The sequence below is a fragment of the Pleurodeles waltl genome, chromosome 11, assembly GCF_031143425.1.
Source record: "Pleurodeles waltl isolate 20211129_DDA chromosome 11, aPleWal1.hap1.20221129, whole genome shotgun sequence".
NCBI classification, from domain to species: domain Eukaryota; kingdom Metazoa; phylum Chordata; class Amphibia; order Caudata; family Salamandridae; genus Pleurodeles; species Pleurodeles waltl.
The window spans coordinates 3111257-3131122 of record NC_090450.1 but is presented as its reverse complement, the minus strand read 5'-3'; the positions used below and the strand labels follow the sequence as shown (position 1 = coordinate 3131122).

At 46.0% G+C, this 19866-nt stretch overlaps 1 protein-coding gene across 2 annotated transcripts in view; it reads right to left on the bottom strand.

The window, feature by feature from the left end:
- The window catches only part of LOC138265204 (probable cation-transporting ATPase 13A4), a 229913-nt gene that overhangs the window by 128977 nt on the left and 81070 nt on the right, over positions 1–19866 (bottom strand). For both annotated transcript variants that reach the window (XM_069212751.1, XM_069212752.1), the window contains exon 13: positions 10149–10210. In XM_069212751.1, coding sequence (XP_069068852.1) covers positions 10149–10210 — 62 coding nt within the window. The remainder of the gene's footprint in view (positions 1–10148; positions 10211–19866) is intronic.

Sequence of the window (19866 nt, the reverse complement as noted above, 5' to 3'; positions counted from 1 at the left end):
CTGTTTACTTTCCCTCGCTTTGTCTCTCTCTCTCTTTCTGTCTTTCAGTTTCTCTCTGTTTTTCTTTTTCTCTCTCTATTCTATCTCACTCTTTCTCACTCTCTCTCGCTCACACATTCTCTCTCAGTTTTTTCTGTCTCTTTTTCTGTGTTTTTTTTAGTTCAAAACATTCATGCTTTTACTGACATATTCACCTAACTATAACGTCACTTTCATCTTTGGGTTTTTTCAGTGAAGTTGTAAGTCTTTTTTTTACACGGAACAGATGTTTTTAATCTCACCTAACTATAACATTACTTTAACTCTTAGTTTTGGCTAGTGCATAATCCACTACCGCTGCATAAAGTACTTTGAGGTAATTTCTACAGTGACCTTGTGTACGTGTAATTTTGTCAATGTGATTGTTCTTCGTGCATCTTGATTCAAAATCAGTGACAGAATGAATCCTTGTATAGAGGAGACGATAAGACAACAGCAAAAGAGTTGGGTCTCCTCCAAATAAGGGCACTTCCTCTTAAGTCTATGCTTTTTTGTTTGGTGGAAATGACCTCAAGCTCCTCTGCATCACTAACGCCCCAACAAAATCAGCGGGAAACACGCTCGGGTCACTTTGGTAAGTTCAGCTGTCCATCAGCCTGGAAAATGGTGGGGACACTGTTTCATACTACTAACATGGAAGGGGTGAGATCAAATTAGCTGGAGTGTGTAGATGATTTTGCACAATTGCATACTCTGCAGCAATGAAAAGGGAGAACAGTGGAATCTCCTCTCAGACCAGGAGCTAACAAGAAAGGGCCCACTTGTCTTGGACAGTCACTACAGAAGATTGCACTCCAGTATATCAAAAATGCATTCACCTCCATCAAGGATTTAAGATTGTTTTTAATTGTGCAATTGTATAGTAAACACACTGTCCATCAGCCTGGAAAGTGTCAGAAATGCCATTGCATTCTATCCATGTGGAAGGGACAGAGCAAACGGAACCCACAAAAAGAACCCACTTATCTTGGACAGTCACTACAGAAGAGATGATGCCTCAATAAATAAATGAGGCACTCACCTCCATCAAATATTTCAGATTGTTTTTCAGTGTGCAATTGTAAAGTATTGCCACGCGCCCCCTCCCAATGTTATGAATTTGGGCCTTGGAAGATAGGGTCCCTGGGGCTGAAAGTGGCTGTGGAGGTGAACATCAAGCTCCCCTTAATTAAACACTGCAACCCTGGGCTGCCATTATGTGTTTCTTTTTTTTGCACTCCCCCTGGAGTCCGTTGGCATCATGGAAGAAATTGTCAAGTTTTTTTATTTATTTTGGATCTGGGTCTCTTAGGGTCCCCCACATGGGGCCTAAGGGTAGAGATATCCATACCATGCCACCTTAAATGATATATTTTTAAAGTTCAGGACAGGAGACTAAGGCCCTCATTACATGTTTGGTGGTCGGGCAAGCCCACCCCCAAACTTGCAGGGAAGACACCACCACCATGGCGGTGGCATTCCGCTCAGGGTATTGCAATGTTCCTGCTGGGTTGCCCGGAGGGAACATTGTAGTACGTGGTTCCTGTGTTACGGTATTGGTCTTCACTCCCTTAAAGGAGATGAGGCCAATATTGTAGCACACGTCACTGTCAGAATGAGCACTGCCTGCAAAGCAGACTGTGCACATTCCGACAGTGCTGGGCAGGGGGGCCACTGCACTGCTCATGCCATGGAATACCATGGGCAAGGGCAGTGCAAGGGCACGCCTGTGGCTCCGGGATCTTGCTATCCACCAGCCTTGTCATGGTGGGGACCCCGCAATTAGAAGGCTTTCAGAAAGCTGAATTGTCCACAGCCAGGCAGTGCTGAATTCAACGCTGCCCTGGCTGAGTACAACTCAGACCGCCGTCGGACCGTCGGGAACCATGCTCCAGTCAGAGACGGGAGTTCATTGGCAGGTTCATCCGCCAAAGTTGCAATGTGGTGGTCGGACCCCCACAGTTGTGACCATCCGACCATCACTACGAGGCTGGCAGTCCTTGGACCACCAGCTTCGCAATGAGGCTTTAAGTCCCCCGAGTCCTGTAATGGCTACCAGCAAAATCTTTCTCATGTCACTGGCAGCCAAACATGCCGTTCGTTCCCGCTGAAGTCTGACTCCTGCAGGAGTGAAATGGCCCAAAGGAACAAAAGCTACCTGGGCCAACCTGAATGCTCTATTTTGTAAACATGGGTTTCAGGGACTCACACAAGAGCCCCTTAAACTCAACTATCCAGATATACAAATATATATGAACCTTAATTTCTCAAAAACTACTGAACAGATTTACACCAAGGGTCTGATTTAGATATTGGCATATGGTTTACTATGTCACAGCAGTGACAGATCTCCCATCCGCTGAAATCTAAATCCCATGAAAAATACTGGAACTTGGATTTAGGCAGGTGAGATATCTGTCACAATTATGACGGAGTAACCCATCCATCAAAGTTTAAATTAGGCTCCAAATCACCAAAAAACACAATCTGCGGAGCACTTTTTCAGAAAGTTTCATGGAGTTTTATGAAACAGTGATAAAGATATATATATATACATATATATATACTGGAAGGATCACAAGAAAACAACAGCCAGCCAGAGCAAAAATCTGGATCCCAAAGGATACAATGAGCCACAAGAAAATGTAATATCCAAGAAAGAAGTGACTCAAACAGATGATCTCATTAAAGAACAAAAATATATTTCTACTACAACGTTTCAGCTTCCGCCTTCCTCAGGTAGTACAAGATGGTTTGCTCAGATGCTGCACAGCTGACACTGGTGGATTTTCAAAAAGCGTCATGAGTGAAGATTCCAATTGGAATGTGGAATCAATGCAGTCCTGAGAACTCTTCAGATATGCAGAAATCAAGTGGTGTTGTCAGTGATGTTCAGTCCATCTGGATGCAGTGATTTTAAACGGTACATCCAGGAATGTTCTCTGATGTCCAGTAGTTCTTCCTAACGAAAGCCGAAACGTTGTAGTAGAAGTATATATATATATATATACATTTATATATACATGTATATATATTTATATATATATATATATAGAGAGAGAGATATATATCTATCTATATATATATATATATATATATATATATATACACACACACATTACCTAGTGGCAGTCGCCATCAGGAAGTCATAGTTAGGACCTAGTTTCTATAGAAAAATATATATTTTGCTTACCTATATCTTTTGCGCCGCTTGATGAACATTGAAACAATTATCCCAAAACATTAGACAATCATGTGAGCTGCTGCCTAGAAAGTTTCAGGGTGATGCATCAAACAGGGGCCGAGATAAAGGGCAGGGGGATTTTGAGCTTTTTCAAAGTAAATTCTTATAGGAAAAATTGAACAGTGAGTGCGCAAAAACCACTCAACAGAATTACACCAAATTTGGCAGAAAGAGCCCTTTTTGTTATTGGTGTAAATTTGTTCGGTAGTTTTTACGAAAGTTTATGGAATCCAAATTTGTATATCTAGAGACGCAAAGGATTCGTGGCCCCTCCCGATCTCGAGCTGAGGTCTGATGGTCTTCCAACACATGAACAAGGAAGTGTTGGCAGCCATCTTGGGACTCAACTGAGGCGAAGTACCAAAAAAAAGAATAAAAAATACAAAAGGGGCCAGGGTATAAACATCCTGACCATTTAGCTCTGATGCTGGGGTCCAAAATCCCCCGCCCAGGCCTAAGAAACATTGTTTCCCTAGTTTTTACTGTAAATTTGTGAAGGGTTGCAAATCTGAAACAAAAACAAGCGCAGGCTACTGCCCTTGTTTTTAAATAATGCCCGAGATGGGCACTCTTTTCTTTAATAGGGGGACCTCCTTGACCCCACTGCACCCCAGGGATCCTCATCCCGGGGGCAAAACTGATTTTGTAACAATTGCTAGGCCCGTGGACCACCACCTCTCGGGGGCTATATTGAAATAGGAGCACAACCGCCCCAGGGCATTTATGAAATTGGGTGTGGGTGGGCCTCTCAGGCCCCCCTCCCCACAGCCCAAGGGATCACCACCTCCGCAGGCCTAATACTAAATAACGTAAAGTGGGTCAGTTTCGGACCAGCAAGCCCCAGGGACTATGGGACTTCTTCAGCAATTGAGGGGGTCCACGCGACCCCTCTCCAGGATCCATACAAGGCCTTGGGGACCTCTACCTCCCAGGGTCGGCTCCTGCTTTGTCCCGGTGTGCCCACCCCTGTGACATATCAGTTTGCTGTGGCTTGGCCGCAGCGAAGGCACCGCAAAGTCCGCTTTTTGATACCGGGACCTGTTTGATAGTTCCTGCTGTCAAACAGCAGACTTTTTATCTCAGGAATACGTGCAGGGAACACAGATGAAGCTTTGCTCCAGCAACCAAGCAGCTGCTTTTAAAAAGGAGCTGCCTGCTGATTTGAGCAATGGGACTGCGGGGAAGCCTTGAGGTTCCCCGCAGTCCCAGATGGCCCGTAAAGGGCTTAGTATTAAAAAAATAATTGAAATAGTGAAGGACTGCAGGGAGGCCATGAGGCTTCACTTGTGGTCCCTGATAGCCCACAAGGGTATATTACAAAGTAAATAAAAAAATAGTGAGGGATCGCTAAAGGGGCTACAAAAAGAAGAAAAAAAATTACATAGCTCACATGTGAAGGTCACAGACCTTCATGCTGAGTGTTGAGGGTTAGACTCCAGGTATGTCCCGGGTCGTTTCTGGGTCGTTTCCCTCTTTTTTTATTCAAATGTTTAAGGCTCAAACTGAAAGGTGATCTTACTCTTTTTAATTGACAAAAACATTTGTCTTTTCAATTTGTGCAGAAATATCTCATTCTAAGCATATTATCAATCAAACCTAAAACAACTCTCTTTCTCTCTCTCTCTCTGTCTCTCTTGCTTTAAATCTCTATCTTGCACTCACATACCCAATGACACACTTACACACCCACTCACAGCGCTAGTCAGGGTGTCACACACCCACTCACAGGCACACTCAGTTACACACCCACTCAAAGTCCCACTTAGACTCTCACACACCCACTCACAGACCCACTGACACCCTCATGTGCCTACACACAGATCTGCAGACACATTGACGCACTCACTAATATACTGATGTATTCACTCTCACACCCAGACAGCCACTCCCACACCCAGAGACACCCTCTTATACCTATTCTCACACCGAGAGAGGTTGCAGCCAGCTCCCACCGCTCATGGCCAAAGGGCTGTGCACAGTGTGGGGTTGGGTGGTTAGTCTGGTTGGCCGCACTGTCTGGCTGCAGGACAGGTCTTGCAGGCAACCTCTGCTGAGCATGGGTGAAGGCCACGCACAGTGCATGGTCTAGTGCTTGCAGGGAGTTGGCCTCAGTGTCTGGCTGCAGGTAAATCCCAGTTGCCAACCTCCACTATGCATGGCCTTTGGCCGTGCATGGTGGTCGTTCGATTAAGGTATAGTAATGAAAAATTACTATACATTAAAAAAAACATATAACTTCACTGAAAAAAAACAAAGGCTACAGGAACATTATAGTTAGGAAATAGAATTTAAAACAACATAGAAATTTACTTAAAAAATTAAAGGTTACAGGTATGTTATAGTTAGACTCACATTTTAAACATACAAAACCATAGAAATTCACCAGTTATAGTCAGTTACCTTAAGTAACTATAATTTGTGCCCGCACCATGCACTGCTAATTACCCCACAACGTATGTCACTGATGACATCTTTGATCACATCAATGATATAGTGTAACATCTGTAGTAAAATTATTGATCACATACCTATGCATGGAGGGGGCACGAGTTATAGTTACCTTAGGATGCCAGTTATTGTTACTTGAGGTAACTCTAACTATACCGGGTGAATTTCTATCGTTTTTTAATGTTTCAAATGTGAACCTAACTATAACGTCCCTGTAACTTTTGGTTATTTAAGTGAATATATATACATATCTATAATTCTCTAAAAAATAATGGTTAAGGGGCCATTATAGTTAGGATCAGAATTTTCATGCACAAAAAAATAACAATTTAGCTGTTAGAGATAATTCAAGTATCTATACTTCGAGCCCTAAGATAAATATAACTCGTGCCCTCTCCATGCATTCTTATCAATAAATGTTACAGTGATATTAGCAATGATGTCATAGTAGATGTCACGAGTGATGTAATATGCGTTTTAATTAGCAGTGCATGTCATGAGTGATGTTTCTAGGATGGGTACAATTTAAAAGAAAACATTCCTTAAAGTTTTCCTAAAATCTGTGATATTTGTGGATGAATTCTATTCAGCTCAGGTTTTAAGGAAATCATGGCCAAAGTTGAAAAGCATTCCGGCTTTCACAGACCCAGTGCATAACGCAACAAGTGTCTGACCAAAGTATAGGGGACACCACCAACAGGGGTAAGACCCTGGGCACAGGAATTACTTAATTCACCTTCCGGGTACCCAGTGACCCATAGTGAATGGGGAAGCAATCTTATTAGTTTCTCTAGCAAGTTTGGAAGCTGTCCCGAGAACATGACCAGTGCTTTAGCCAATATTGTTGAATATCTCCAGGAATATATATTTCTTTACTAGATTTGCTGTCCTCAGTTCATTTGAAGGCTGTAGGAGGCTGCTAAACTCCTCCCAGTCCATGTGCTCTGAGGTGTAAATATTGGGAGCCTATCCCTATTTGGCAAAAGTGACTTTTAGATACAAACATTGGAAAGTTGTACAGAAACTGCACCAAGTAGCATAAGAGTCCCCTTTGGGACAAAGTGTGGTCTTTAGGAATCTTAATCATAGTCTATGATGCTGCAACTGTATTCTTAGACTATGTCAATGTTACAGTGGCCAAAAGTCAGAATAAACCCATTTGACATGATAAAAAACCTACTTCTAGCATTAACTAAGCCACCTGTGAATATTGCATTTTAGCCTACAAAGCCTGGGCACATACTGTATTTAAGTGAGACATGCTACGTAGGTCTCTTGCACTTTCCCAGCCTTAAGGAAATTACAAAAGATTACGTACTTCACAGGCTTAAGTAGCCTGGCCAATTGCCTGCTTTACATTGTTAACTGTTTTTGTTAATTAACTTTTGCTTAAAATGCAATAAATGTTAATCTGGGTCTGGAGCGCTGGCCGCCACATAAACTGGTTTTGCTAGACAGACTTCTCTTGCACTGAACTTAATTATATTGTGCTAGTCCAAAGTTCTCACGGTAAAAGGAGTGACTGACCCACATAGGGATCGTAGTGGAAAACTGGAGAAAAAATAGGCTTTTGGCATAACTGCCCCTTGTAGGATTCAAAGTTATAAGTTCTCGTTTATGTGAAAGTGGGAACATAATGTGGACCCATCCTTAATGCTGGCCATTCCCTAGCCAATCTCTCTCTTCTCACCCAAGGTGGCACCATGGGGCAAGGAATAGAGTGAGTAGGTTTTCACTGGGGGGGGTAGATGAAAGAACCCTATTTAGTGCACATGAGGAAGCCTCCTATCATTTTGTAAAACTCCACCAATAGTGCTTTGGAATGTATTAGCCGTAAATGTTAGCAATACGTCCTGAGAACTGCTAAAAATGGCAGAATGTGGGACCTTTGTGTGGAAGGATCAATCAACCCCTAAACTACGACTGCTGAGATACTTCTATTTCTTGTGGCTGTCGCCTTTCTTGAAACAGAACATAGACTTGAGCTTGGCATTGTTAGGAAGAAAACTGAATGCTAACTCAGAAAGGCTTTAAGCTTGGTATCCTTCTTCCCCTTGCACCCACAACTCTGGAAGTTGTTCTCAAATGGGTAGGGAATATGTCCTCCTATCGTCCACAGGAAAATTCAAAGACAAGATGGCATCTTGGATGGGCAAATTAGTACCCTCGCCATTACTAGACATTTAGCTATAATCCTTAACAAGAAGTTGAAGGGATGTCCCTTTGAATCTATGGTTTAGATCCCCCTAAAGAGCTTCTGAAAGGATGTAAGTTTTGAGAATATCTAGGAAGAACACATTGAACTTTCGGCAAAGTTGGTACATAGAAATTGTTCAAACTCTAGAGCACTAGATCAAAAATATACAACAAAGACACAACCTCAGGGGTCTTAGTTTTCTAGGTTGTCCCACACCAAAAAGTTGGAGGCAACGATGTAAGGCTTCAGTGGAACCACAGAAACCATGTACCAGATTTCTTGAAGTCTTGCCTCACAACAACTTCAGCCTTTCCTGATGGAGAATTTCAAGACCCATAAGTGGAACATAAAAGAGGTAAAATGTGACAATCACCTCAGCCACAAGAGGACTTTGATGGCAACGGTTCAAGTTTGTCCTTTTTGAAGCTTCCACCATCAAAATTTAAGGTTTAGTTGGACTCCACATAAAGACTCTGTGTGGTCCTTGTCAAACACAGCATCCTGCCATGCCACACTGGAGGACTTTGATCTGCAGAAGGTAAAATTATTGACTGGGGAGAATTGCTACACATTACTGATTCATGCTGGGAATAGCCCTCAGATTTATAGACTATGGTTGATTTTGCACATCTCCACTGTTTTATTTCAGCCCTTTTTGATTTTCTGTAAAAATGTGCAACTCCTGACCCGTGAACAAATTTTTGTTATTGTGTGCTGTTTTAATCAGTAAATTTAACCTTCTATGTTCTAAATTATTTGTGAATTTTACTGTTTAATTTTTTTACTTTTGTAATGTTTTTGTGCTGATAAAATACTTCCACTCATTTTTGCTTTCATAGGCTTTTTCTTTTGAGCAATAGCCACTGACGATAAGCCCAGGATTTTTTCCATGAAATTTGTTTTACTTAACAAGGCACTAGCAACCCAAAAATATTTATACCAGGTGCACTAATCTACACAAGTGCAACATGACAACTGTAAGGCTTTATAGAGCCACTGCCCTTTTAATATCATGAAGCAGGGATTCAGTTGGCAGATCATTCTGGATACTTCTGAATGCTGGGGAAGGCCAGTGAGGTACAGTAGACATCCATCCTTGCATTTGTCTTTGACAAATGCTGACCTTGCACTGTCTATTCCTTAAAGGGTCAGGTTCTGAAACTTACACATAAATTACCATATGCAAAGGGACACACATTGATAGGATAAATGTGGTGCATTACTGCCCCCTCCATTTCATGGAGGGCAGCACAGCAAGCTGTCTTGCTGAGCTGAATTGAGTGAACATATGTTAAATCTGGGTCAAAGTTACAGATTTAAGGATTTTCCATTGTCACCAATCTCCAGGTCAGATCCAAGTCTCAAACACTTTGTGGAATCATTTGATCAATTTAGGTGAAGCAGCATCCTCGATTTAGGGTGCTCGGCATAATGCAATGAGCTCATCATGACTTGCCACTCTAACTGACATCTTAGATTCATCACAGTCTTTTGCTAAGAAACATACCTTCCGCTGCCTCTAATATTCATGTTTCATGGAGGTGGTAGCTGGATGTCTCCAGCTTTGGTCCTTTATTAAATGACCTACATACTTTTTTCTAAGCTTTTATAAAGATCTTTCTTTTACCCAAAGACCATCAGTAATGTATATGAAAAGGTGATGCAGATCTGTTCATTTGTGTATTTTTGAAATTCTTGAATTACCCAATCATACAGCAGCATGAGGTATCAAACAAAGAGGACAGCAAACAAGAAGCTCAAGGGGGGGGCATAGGTATTACTCTACCACCTTTGTGTTTTACTTAGTGCAGTCCTGTAAGGCCATCCAAGAATCCTCCAGGCAAATAACTAGAGCAGTGGAGTGCAAAAGACTTCAACGGTATCAAGGATTCTTTGCCCATATAGGGAGCATGCAATTCTAGGGAACGTTGTGTGACTCCTGCAAGATAATGTTTTCACATGTACCATCCGGTAATACAACATGATATTTCAAGGAAATTATTGAACTTATCCAAATGGTGAAGCAAATCAAATAGAGTTTAAATGCACTTGGCAAGGATGGAACTTACACCCACATCATGACTTATTTACCTTTTTGCAAACTGTTCTGTCCTGCTAGTCTCCCACCCTGTGGAAAGCAAACCTTGTCTTCCTTTTGGCAGTGCTAGGAATTTAAATAAATACAAATATAACTAACAAGAGAAGATTCAATGAAGGTAGACCTCAATATTTTTTACATACCTATTTCCATGTATAGGAATGACTCCACATAGGTCCAGTCCATCTTCTGTTAATGTGCCAGTCTATGGTAAGAAGCATACATTGATATATAAGGTAAATATCAATTATAGAATAGGGCTGATAAACTGTACAATTCAGGGTATGGAATAAGAATGCTACTGATATAAATTATCTATTTTCAACAACACTGTTCCTTGTAAATACAGCACCAACACTTTGGCCGATGAAAGGACACAACCTGGAGGATCTTGCTTAAAACTTAAAAGGGAAGTAACTTTAACATGGCAGAGGTCCTCAATTACCTTTTGTTTGGTAAAGCACCGATGAACCAAGAGATGGAAAAATTTAATTGAACCTTTTTTCCTATGTTTCTGCCAAAATAACAGCCTTGATTCCTGTTTCATTTTTCTGTAATGTAAATAGATAGATTCCTAAATATTATGGCCCTCATTATGACATTGGCGGTAAATGCCGCTTACTGCTGTGCAAATGGCTGCCAATTTACTGCTGCGGCAGCGGAAATCCGTTCGCCATATTATGACACACACACACACCAATCCTACAGAATTCAGCCCCATACACAAATCCGCCAGCCTAAAGGTCAGTGATAAAGTGCTGGTATCAAAATCCACACCGTTACACCAACAGAACAATGCCCACCACTTTATGACCCACGAATCACCACGGCGGACATTCAATGGCGGTAAACCATTGGTGGTACATACCACTGCGCTCAAAATAGACACACACAAACAAAACAACACCACATTGGACAATTCTAACAACACACACCTGACACCCATACACACACCACACCCACATACTCACAAGACTATAAAACACCCACCCACAGTACCCACAACCCTTTACCATTACAAATCATTGCCAACAGAGAGACAGCAAGGCCACAGACACAACCAGAGCCACACACATCTCACACCCATACAATACTCATACAGTACTCAAGCACCCCACATCACACACCCCAACATATTACCCAACACACCCTCACCTACACACCTCACACAACACCCATGGCACCACAAAGACACCGCTGCTTCACAGAGGAGGAGCTAAGGGCCAGATGTAGCAAAAATCCAAATTGCGAGTTGCAATTTGCGAGTCCCTGCGACTCGCAAATTGCAACTCGCAATTTGGTATGCAGAAAGGTGTCTCAGACACCTTCTGCAACTCGCAATGGGGTCGCAAAGACCCACCTCATTAATATTAATGAGGCGGGTCGCACTTTGCGACCCCATTGCGAGTATGGGCACTCACGGGGATGGTGGCCTGCTGGAGTCAGCAGACCACCATGTCCGTGACTGCTTTTTAATAAAGCTGTTTTTTTTTTTTCTAAGTGTAGCCCGTTTTCCTTAAAGGAAAACGAGCTGCACTTGGGAAAAAAAAAAAATAACCTTCGTTTTGGATTTTTTCAGTGCAGGTAGTGGTCCATTGGACCACTGCCTGCTCTGAATTTTTTTTTTTTTTCCAGTCACAGTGGGGAAGGGGTCCCATTGGGACCCCTTCCCGTTTGCGACTGGGTTACCATCCACTTCAAGTGGATGGTAGCTGCGATTCCATTTGCGACCGCTTTCGCGGTCGCAAATGGAATTGAATTGCATTGCGAGTCGCAAATAGGAAGGGAACACCCCTTCCTATTTGCGAGTCGGAAATGCATTTTGCGAGTCGGATCCGACTCACAAAATGCATTTCTGCATACCGGTGAGGCTTTTGCACCTCGCAAACGCCTTTGTACATCTGGCCCCTAATGTCATGGTGGAGGAAATTGTCAGTGTAGAGCCACAGCAATTTGGAGCACCGGTGCAGCAGATATCGATAACTGGGAAGATGGAGCTATCGCAGAGAATCGTCAACAGGGTCAACGCTGTGGGACAGCACCCAAGAACTATGGATGACATCAGGAAGAGGTGGCAAGACCTAAGGGGAAAGGTACGTTCCATTGCATCAAGACACCAACTCGCTGTACAGAGGACTGGCATTGGACCCCCACCTCCTCCCCCACAACTAACAGCATGGGAGGAGCAAGTCTTGGCAATCCTGCATCCTGAGGGCCTGGCTGGAGTCAGAGGAGGACTGGACTCTGGTAATTCAACTCTCTACTACTACCACACCCCTACCTGCATGCCATCATATACCCCCATCTTCACTCCCATCTCTCCACCACTTCACACACACCACACCATCACATCTCACTCATGCCAATGCCAAGCCCTGAATGCTCTACCAATGCATGGACACCCCTCACATCCCTGCATGGACACTCATCACTAAAGCATGCACACTATAGTAAACTAATCATCCCACCATGCACCAACCTACACAAGTGAAAGATGCTAGGGCAAAGACAACTAAAAAGGGCAAGCCACGGATGCACAATATGTCAGACCCAGAAACCATAACACAAAATTTACATCTCCAGCCAATGTCAGTGGAGAGGAGGTGCCAGCAAAATCTAGTCCCCCAACAAAAGACGCACACAGTGATGGCATCAACTCTGGTCTTCAGGATTTGGATGACCTACCTGGCCTACCAGGGACCTCTGGACAGCAGGTTACTCAGGCCCACTCACACACCACCACAAAGCGTCCCCGTCAGGCAACACCACCACAGCACTCACAAGTGTACCCACACCTCTGTCCCCAGGACACATCAATCAGCAGTGTGTCCACCCGTACAGGGACCCCAGGCCACACCTCATACACAAGACAATCAGGGACCTGGGATCAGTGGCAGTGGGCACACGGTTCAGGGGACAGAGGCACAGGCCAACAGGCAAACTGGGAGGACTGCTGTGCGCCAGGGGGAGGACAGGCCCAGGGAACCGACTCTACAGGAGGCACTTGCAGAGATTCTGGAAGCATATCAACATTTCCAGGACACAATGGGCCAGATCCCGGTCAATGTGCAGGAGAACAGGCGGCTGCAGGAGGGACAGTACCAGGGGATCAGGGAGGACTTGCAGGCCATCAACAACACCCTGATCTCCACAGTAGGGGTTCTGGCAGACATGGCCAATATTATGAGGAAGGCAGTCACACAACAGGGGGCCCCTGCCACTAGCCAGACAAGTGAACAGCCTTCCACCTCTGCTGCCGCTAGTGGACAGGAGGGCCCACAAAAGGGCTCACAGGCCACTAGTACCCCTCCCCCTGCAGAAGAAAAACCACCCCACAAACGTTCCCTGCGATCCAGACAGAAGTCAGAGACAATTGCCAAGACCCCCGCCAGGAAATGAGACTTTCCAGAATGGGGCACACAGCTCTTTGATTGTGGCCGTGTCAAGTCTATTGGTGAGGATAATGTGCCTGTCCTCCATTGTTGCCAAGTCCACCAGGCGTCTGTACACGGGGGTATGTCTCCATCTCCTATTCATCCACAGCGGTTGCAATCTATGGGGCAAAAGGGTGAGGAGCCGGTCACAAACTGAACAATGGGGCTACAACAGAACTTTGCATTCTGTTAACTTGTAATGGGTAAGTGTGATTTGTCCAATATGTCCTAATTTCACTAGTGATGCAGCAATTATCCAGGGCCTGCCACTTGCCCCAAAATGGCATCCGCCTGTCCTGTGTGGAGGGGCAAGTAGAAGTGAGGTTATTCCGCTGACGTTGTGCGCCATTGTGGGAGGCGGTCGGAAACTGCCATGCAACTACTCATTGGTTAACATTGGGCCCTATGGGTTACAGTGGCCAATGGTGATCTACGCCGGTGGTGATGTACGCACCACCACGGACGTGACCACCATTTTCTATCTCATCCCTCACTTGCTACCTGACCTTCAACAGGAGAGAACCTACACTGCATGTGCTGCTGTGATTTTGTCTGGAACCAACCATGGCCCGTGTGACTAGGGAAAGGGCCCCTTCCTTCACTTCTGTGGAGTTGTAGAGACTGGTGGATGGGGTCCTACCCAGTACGGACTGCTGTATGGGCCTCCAGACCAACAGGTGAGTACACTGTGGGCACGATGCATGTGGCATGAATGTATGGAGTGGTGTGTGTGAAGGCCTAGTGTAAGGGGGGTGGGTGGATGTCCTCTGGGCAGCATATTAGCTGTGTGCTGGGCCATGTGTGTGTAAATGGTGATGTGAAGCGGTTTGGTGGTCCATAAGTGTAACAGGCAGGACTGTTTAACTAAATCTATTTTCCTGTGTGTATTTCCTCTGCAGGTCAGCGTCCATCAAAAGAAGGGTATATGTCGTGCCATCTCCAAGGACGTGTGGACCCTGGGGGTCTACGGCAGGCAGAGCACCCACTGTCGCAAACGGTGGGAGGACCTGATATTCTGGGCACGGAAGACGGCGGAGGCGCAGCTGGGGATGGCCTCCCAATGAGGAAGGGGTGCCTGTTGAACCGTGACCCCCCTGATGGCCCACATATTGGCAGTGGCCTATCCGGAGCTGGATGGGCGCTTAAGGGCATCACAGCAGACACAAGGGGGTGAGTACAGTGCCCATCATTACAACTTATGCATGGTAGGGTGGATTTGGGTGGGGATGTGTGTCAGTGGGTGCCCCTAGGCCAGGCCTGACATTGCAGCGTAGGTCGCCTGGTGGCTAGGGTTCGAAGACATAATCCTGCTACTTAGCTCATAGGCATCCACTACTGGTGGGGGTGCGTGGGTCCCAGGTGTGCTACATTTGGCGGTGTGTGCCCCTCCCCATACCTTGCCTGCTAACTGTTTCTCTGGTAGTGCTATGGCATATTGCGTAGGGCTGTTCACTGTGTGTGAGGGTGCTGTATACGCCAATGGTAGTGCTGGTGCAGCCATTGACCAAGTGTATCCTTTGTCTCCCCCCTTATTGTTTTGTCACCCTGTCCATGTATGCATTAGCATCATCTGGAGAAGGAGCACTGGCACCTGCAACGGAAGGAGCTGCATCCCACAGGACACAGGAGGCTGAGTCCTCTGATACAGAGGGCACCAGTGGGACGGAGGGTGAGGGGAGCACCACGACGGAGACTGGAGGGGACAGTTCGGACACAGATACCTCTTCTGATGGAAGCTCCCTGATGGGTGCAAACACCTTTGTGACCACCCCAGCTACAGGTACATCCACCACCCCCTGTACCAGCAGCGCCCTCCCAGCAGCCCCTCATCGAGTTGCCCGTGCCGGCTCACCCAGGAGGGTGGACAACTCCTTTGCCCCAGGCACCTCAGGCCCTGCCCTAGTGAGCCCTGCTGCCCTGAGTAAGGAGGCTATTGACCTCCTGAGATCCAGCTCTGCAGGACAGTCAACCATTGTGAATGCCATCCAGGGGCTGGCAGCCCAGATGCAACAATCTAATGCATTCCTGGAGGGCATTCACACTGGATTGGTGGCCCAACAGAGATCGATCCAGGCTCTTCGCCTCCTCTCTGAAGGCAGCCATTGTCCCTGTTTCCACCCTCCAACTTCTTCTTCCCAGTCCCATTCTCCTCAACCTCAAACTATCCCAAGCACAAAGGCAGGCGAGAATGCACCAAGGAAAACACACAAGAGTGGCACAGGTAAACACAAGCACTCACACAAACAGCATCCAGATGCAGACACACCAGCAACCACTATTTCCACTGTCTCCCCCTCCTCCTCCTCCACTTACCTCCCAGTTGCGTCTACACTCACACCTGCATGCACTACATCATTATCCACTACCAGCATCATCACCACACTAACCAGAACACACACCTCACTGGTAGACACCTCCACAACAGCCATGAACACTTCCCCTGTGTCCTCTCCCACTGTGTCTGTCCCTCCCTTCCTAAGGTACACAAACGCAAGCACTCAGACACCCAACAGCCATACACCTCACAACAGCATCCAGTACATGTACCTGCACCCAAAGTCAGCAGACAGACACCTCCAACAACCACTCCCTCTTCCTCCACTTCCATTCCTTTTCCCTCTTCCTGCCCCAATGTCCCTAAAAAATGGTTCCTATCCACCATTGACCTCTTCCCTACCCCTCCCCTCCCGTCCTGCACGTATGGCCAGGGTGGGAAGAACCCAGCCAAGCACCTCAGCCACCCAGTCCACGGGCCTAGTCGTCAGCACACCAACTCGTGGTGGAAAAGGATCCAGGACAGATGTCCTGAAGGTGAAGGAGCCTGCAATAGGCAACCTCAAGGGAAAGGCAGCCTGCCCCCGCTGTCAGAAAGAGCAAGTAGCCGGCCCCAGCAGTCAAGAAGGGAAAGGAGCCTGCCCCAGTTGCCAGGAAAACAAAGGAGCATTCCCCAGCTGCTGCTAAGGAGGGAAAGGAGCTGGCCACAGCTGCCAGGAAGACAAAGGAGCCTGCCCCAGCACTGCTAAGAAGTGAAAGGAGCCTGCCCCAGCTGCCAGGAAGACAAAGGATCCTGCCCCAGCTGCTGCTAAGAAGGGAAAGGAGCCTGCCCCAGATGCCAGAAAGAGCAAGGAGCCTGCACCGGCAGCAGGCAGGAAGAGCAAAGAGCCTGTGGCAGGAACTGTGACGAAGCCCCCACCACCAACCATGGTTGTGCAGCTGTCCCAGGTTGCAGGGGATGGGCAAGAGCCTCCCTCCACCATCAGCACCACCACCTCCATTGAGCAGCTGTCTGAGGTTGCAGGGGATGGGCAGGAGCCTCCCCCCACCAGCAGCACTACCACCTCCATTAAGCAGCCATCCGAGGTTGCAGGGGATGTGCAGGAGCCTCCCCACACCAGCAGTACCACCACCTCCAGTGGCCAGCCGTCTGAGGTTGCAGGGGAAGGGCAGGAGCCTCCCTCGACCGGCAGCACTGCCATCTGAGGTTGCAGGGGATGGGCAGGAGCCTCCTCCCACCAGCAGCACCACCACCTCCAGTGGGCAGCCGTCCCATGTTGCAGGGGCTGGGCAGAGGCCATCCCCCACCAGCAGCACCACCACCTCCATTGAGCAGCCGTCACCACCGGCAGATGGTATGTAATCGTGTCTCCATGGGCTGCTTGCGGCCTGCCCCATGCAAATCCAGTGGGTATGACACCCACCTGAGAGACTGTGACCTTGTACTCCCCAAGATCAGGAGCACAGGGCATGAGGTTGCCTCCAGAACCAGTGGGTAAGACACCCACATACCCAAGACTCCCCAGGATCAAAAGCACAAAGCACGAGGCCCCCTCCAGAACCAGTGGGTAAGACACCCACATACCCAAGACTCCCCAGGATCAAGCGCACAGGGCACGAGGCCCCCTCCAGAACCAGTGGGCAAGTCACCCACTCAAGAGACTTTTACCTTGTACTCCCCAGGACCAAGCACAGGGCATGTTGCCCCCTCCAGAGCAAGTGGACAAGTTACCCACTCGCAAGACTGTGGACTTGCACTCTTCAGGACCAAGCACAGGGCACGTTGCCCTCACCAGAGCAAGTGGCCAAGGCACCCACTTGAGAGACTGTGGCCTTGCACTCCCCAGGACCAACCAGAGAAAGTGGGCAAGTCACCCACTTGAGAGACTGTGGCCTTGCACTCCCCAGGACCAAGCACAGGGCACGTTGCCCCCACCAGAGCAAGTGGGCAAGGCACCCACTTGAGAGACTGTGACCTTGCACTCCCCAGGACCAACCAGAGCAAGTGGGCAATTCACCCACTTGAGAGACTGTGGCCTTGCACTCCCCAGGACCAACCAGAGCAAGTGGGCAAGTCATCCACTTGAGAGACTGTGGCCTTGCACTCCCCAGGACCAAGCACAGGGCATGCTGCCCCCTCCAGGCCCAGTCATCTTGTTCCATCTCCCAGCTGAGGTGTCTCCAATGGTGAGGTCTGTTTCAGCCAGGCTTTTGATGTCGTTGGTATCGCCCTGGAAAAGGTGGCGGAGTGTTGTGTCTTAATACGATGGACGGAAGATTGACTTCCGCCTGGCTGTAGGTGGCTACCATCGTAGTGTCTGTTGTTTCCGCCCTGGCAGTCGGTGTGGTACATTGGCTGTCTTTCCTGGGTCTTTCCACCATAGTCATAGTTTGTTGGTTTGTACTGACAGCCTGTTGGTAGTATTACCAACACTTCATCACTGACCGCCAGGGTCGTAATGAGGGCTTATGTCATTATTGATTTTAGGGCCACACGGAGATTATACCCATTTCCTTGAATAATTTGAGCTCATTTGATTACATCCAGTCTTCCTATTACAAGTACATTTGTAATACGGTGACTAAAGTGGACAGTGACTGGGCAAGGTGCCTCATCACAACATTTTTCAAAGATAGCATCATGGTTGCGGTTTTGGTCTAACTAAGGACTAGTTTTATAGCCAAAGGGGATAGCTCTTTTTCTGCTAAAGGGTTGAGTAAGAAACCAACAAGCTTTGGCCATTATAACCTGGAAATTAACCATTAGCATTTGAGAATTAAATGCCTGAAACTGAACACTTTTTAAATGTTTTCTAATACTTACTGGGGAAAGTCCGGGACACAGTTATATGGTGATACTTGTCCCTGATTACGGAAGTGATCTCCTATTAGTGAGCACACGCTTGTGTAGAAATGATTTAGAACCACCAAAATTAAAGATTAATGGAGACTGCAAGACAATAATCAATGCTATATGCCAAGACTAGCCATAAGCCACAAATTTGAGAACAATGATCATGATTAGGAACATTTAAATGTAACAAATAGGACAATGGACTTGGCCCTGTAGAACACTTTACTCAATTTGCCATCTTGAAACTCAATAATGACAATTAGAGAATTTCCCATGACTGGTATCAATAAATCGTCTGTACTTCTGGAAGGCAAATGACCACCAACTTCTAGAATACCCTAGCATCATTGTAGATATTCATAGCTGCAAATACATTGGATACCTGCATGACAATTAAAGCTGCATTAGCCAGTAATAATGGCTCTGTATAGATAAAACAGGGACCTGCAAAAATTATTTAAATTCTACAGTTCAAGTAAGATATCAAGAGGAAGTACTAATGTAAGACTCAACAGGTCCCCATATTAAATGCTCTCTGTTTTTCTCATGTATTGTTCATCATCTCTATAAGTAAAGCTGCAGATGAACAGTAAATGATTCCACGTCTCAGCTGATTTGTTGCCATGCTTGGAAACAAACATCCAAATTCCTTGAAAATAGACCACTAAGAATTCCCCTATGAGGTTGTGGAGACTGCTGTTCTATCTTGAATTCCGGATCTACCACACTCCCTGAGCTGTCAGTGAAACTTCAATAACAACATATTCAGATTGACAGTCTAGTAACCGAGGCCAGTCTGTAACGAAAGGCTATCAATTTCATGCATTTAAGTTTGAGATTCCGTTAGGTACTAAAGTGCACAGTAGGTCATTTAAAATGACCCAATTGAGGACATATGCAATGATCTCCTGTTGATTTGGAAGTAACTGATTGACAAAGATAATCAAAACAGAAGGATAACTGGGAAAGCTCAGAAGCTAAACACAGAGAGATTAGAAAATGGTAATGAATGTGAATTGGGAGAAAGAAAACATTATGGAGCCTCTGTATTTAAAATGATGGGGTTCAGCACTGGTGTAGTAGGTGTCATTAGTTTACATGATAAACCACAAAATGCTACTGTCTTCAGAGTTTTTTTGAATTGTAGAATCATCTTAACTTTGCAACATATCTCAATTTAATGGACAATATGTACTGCAGTGTTAACAAATACATTATATCACAAACATACAAGTGATTTATTGTCACGCTACAATACTTACACATTTAAAACTTTTAAACACATTTTTAGTTTCAAAA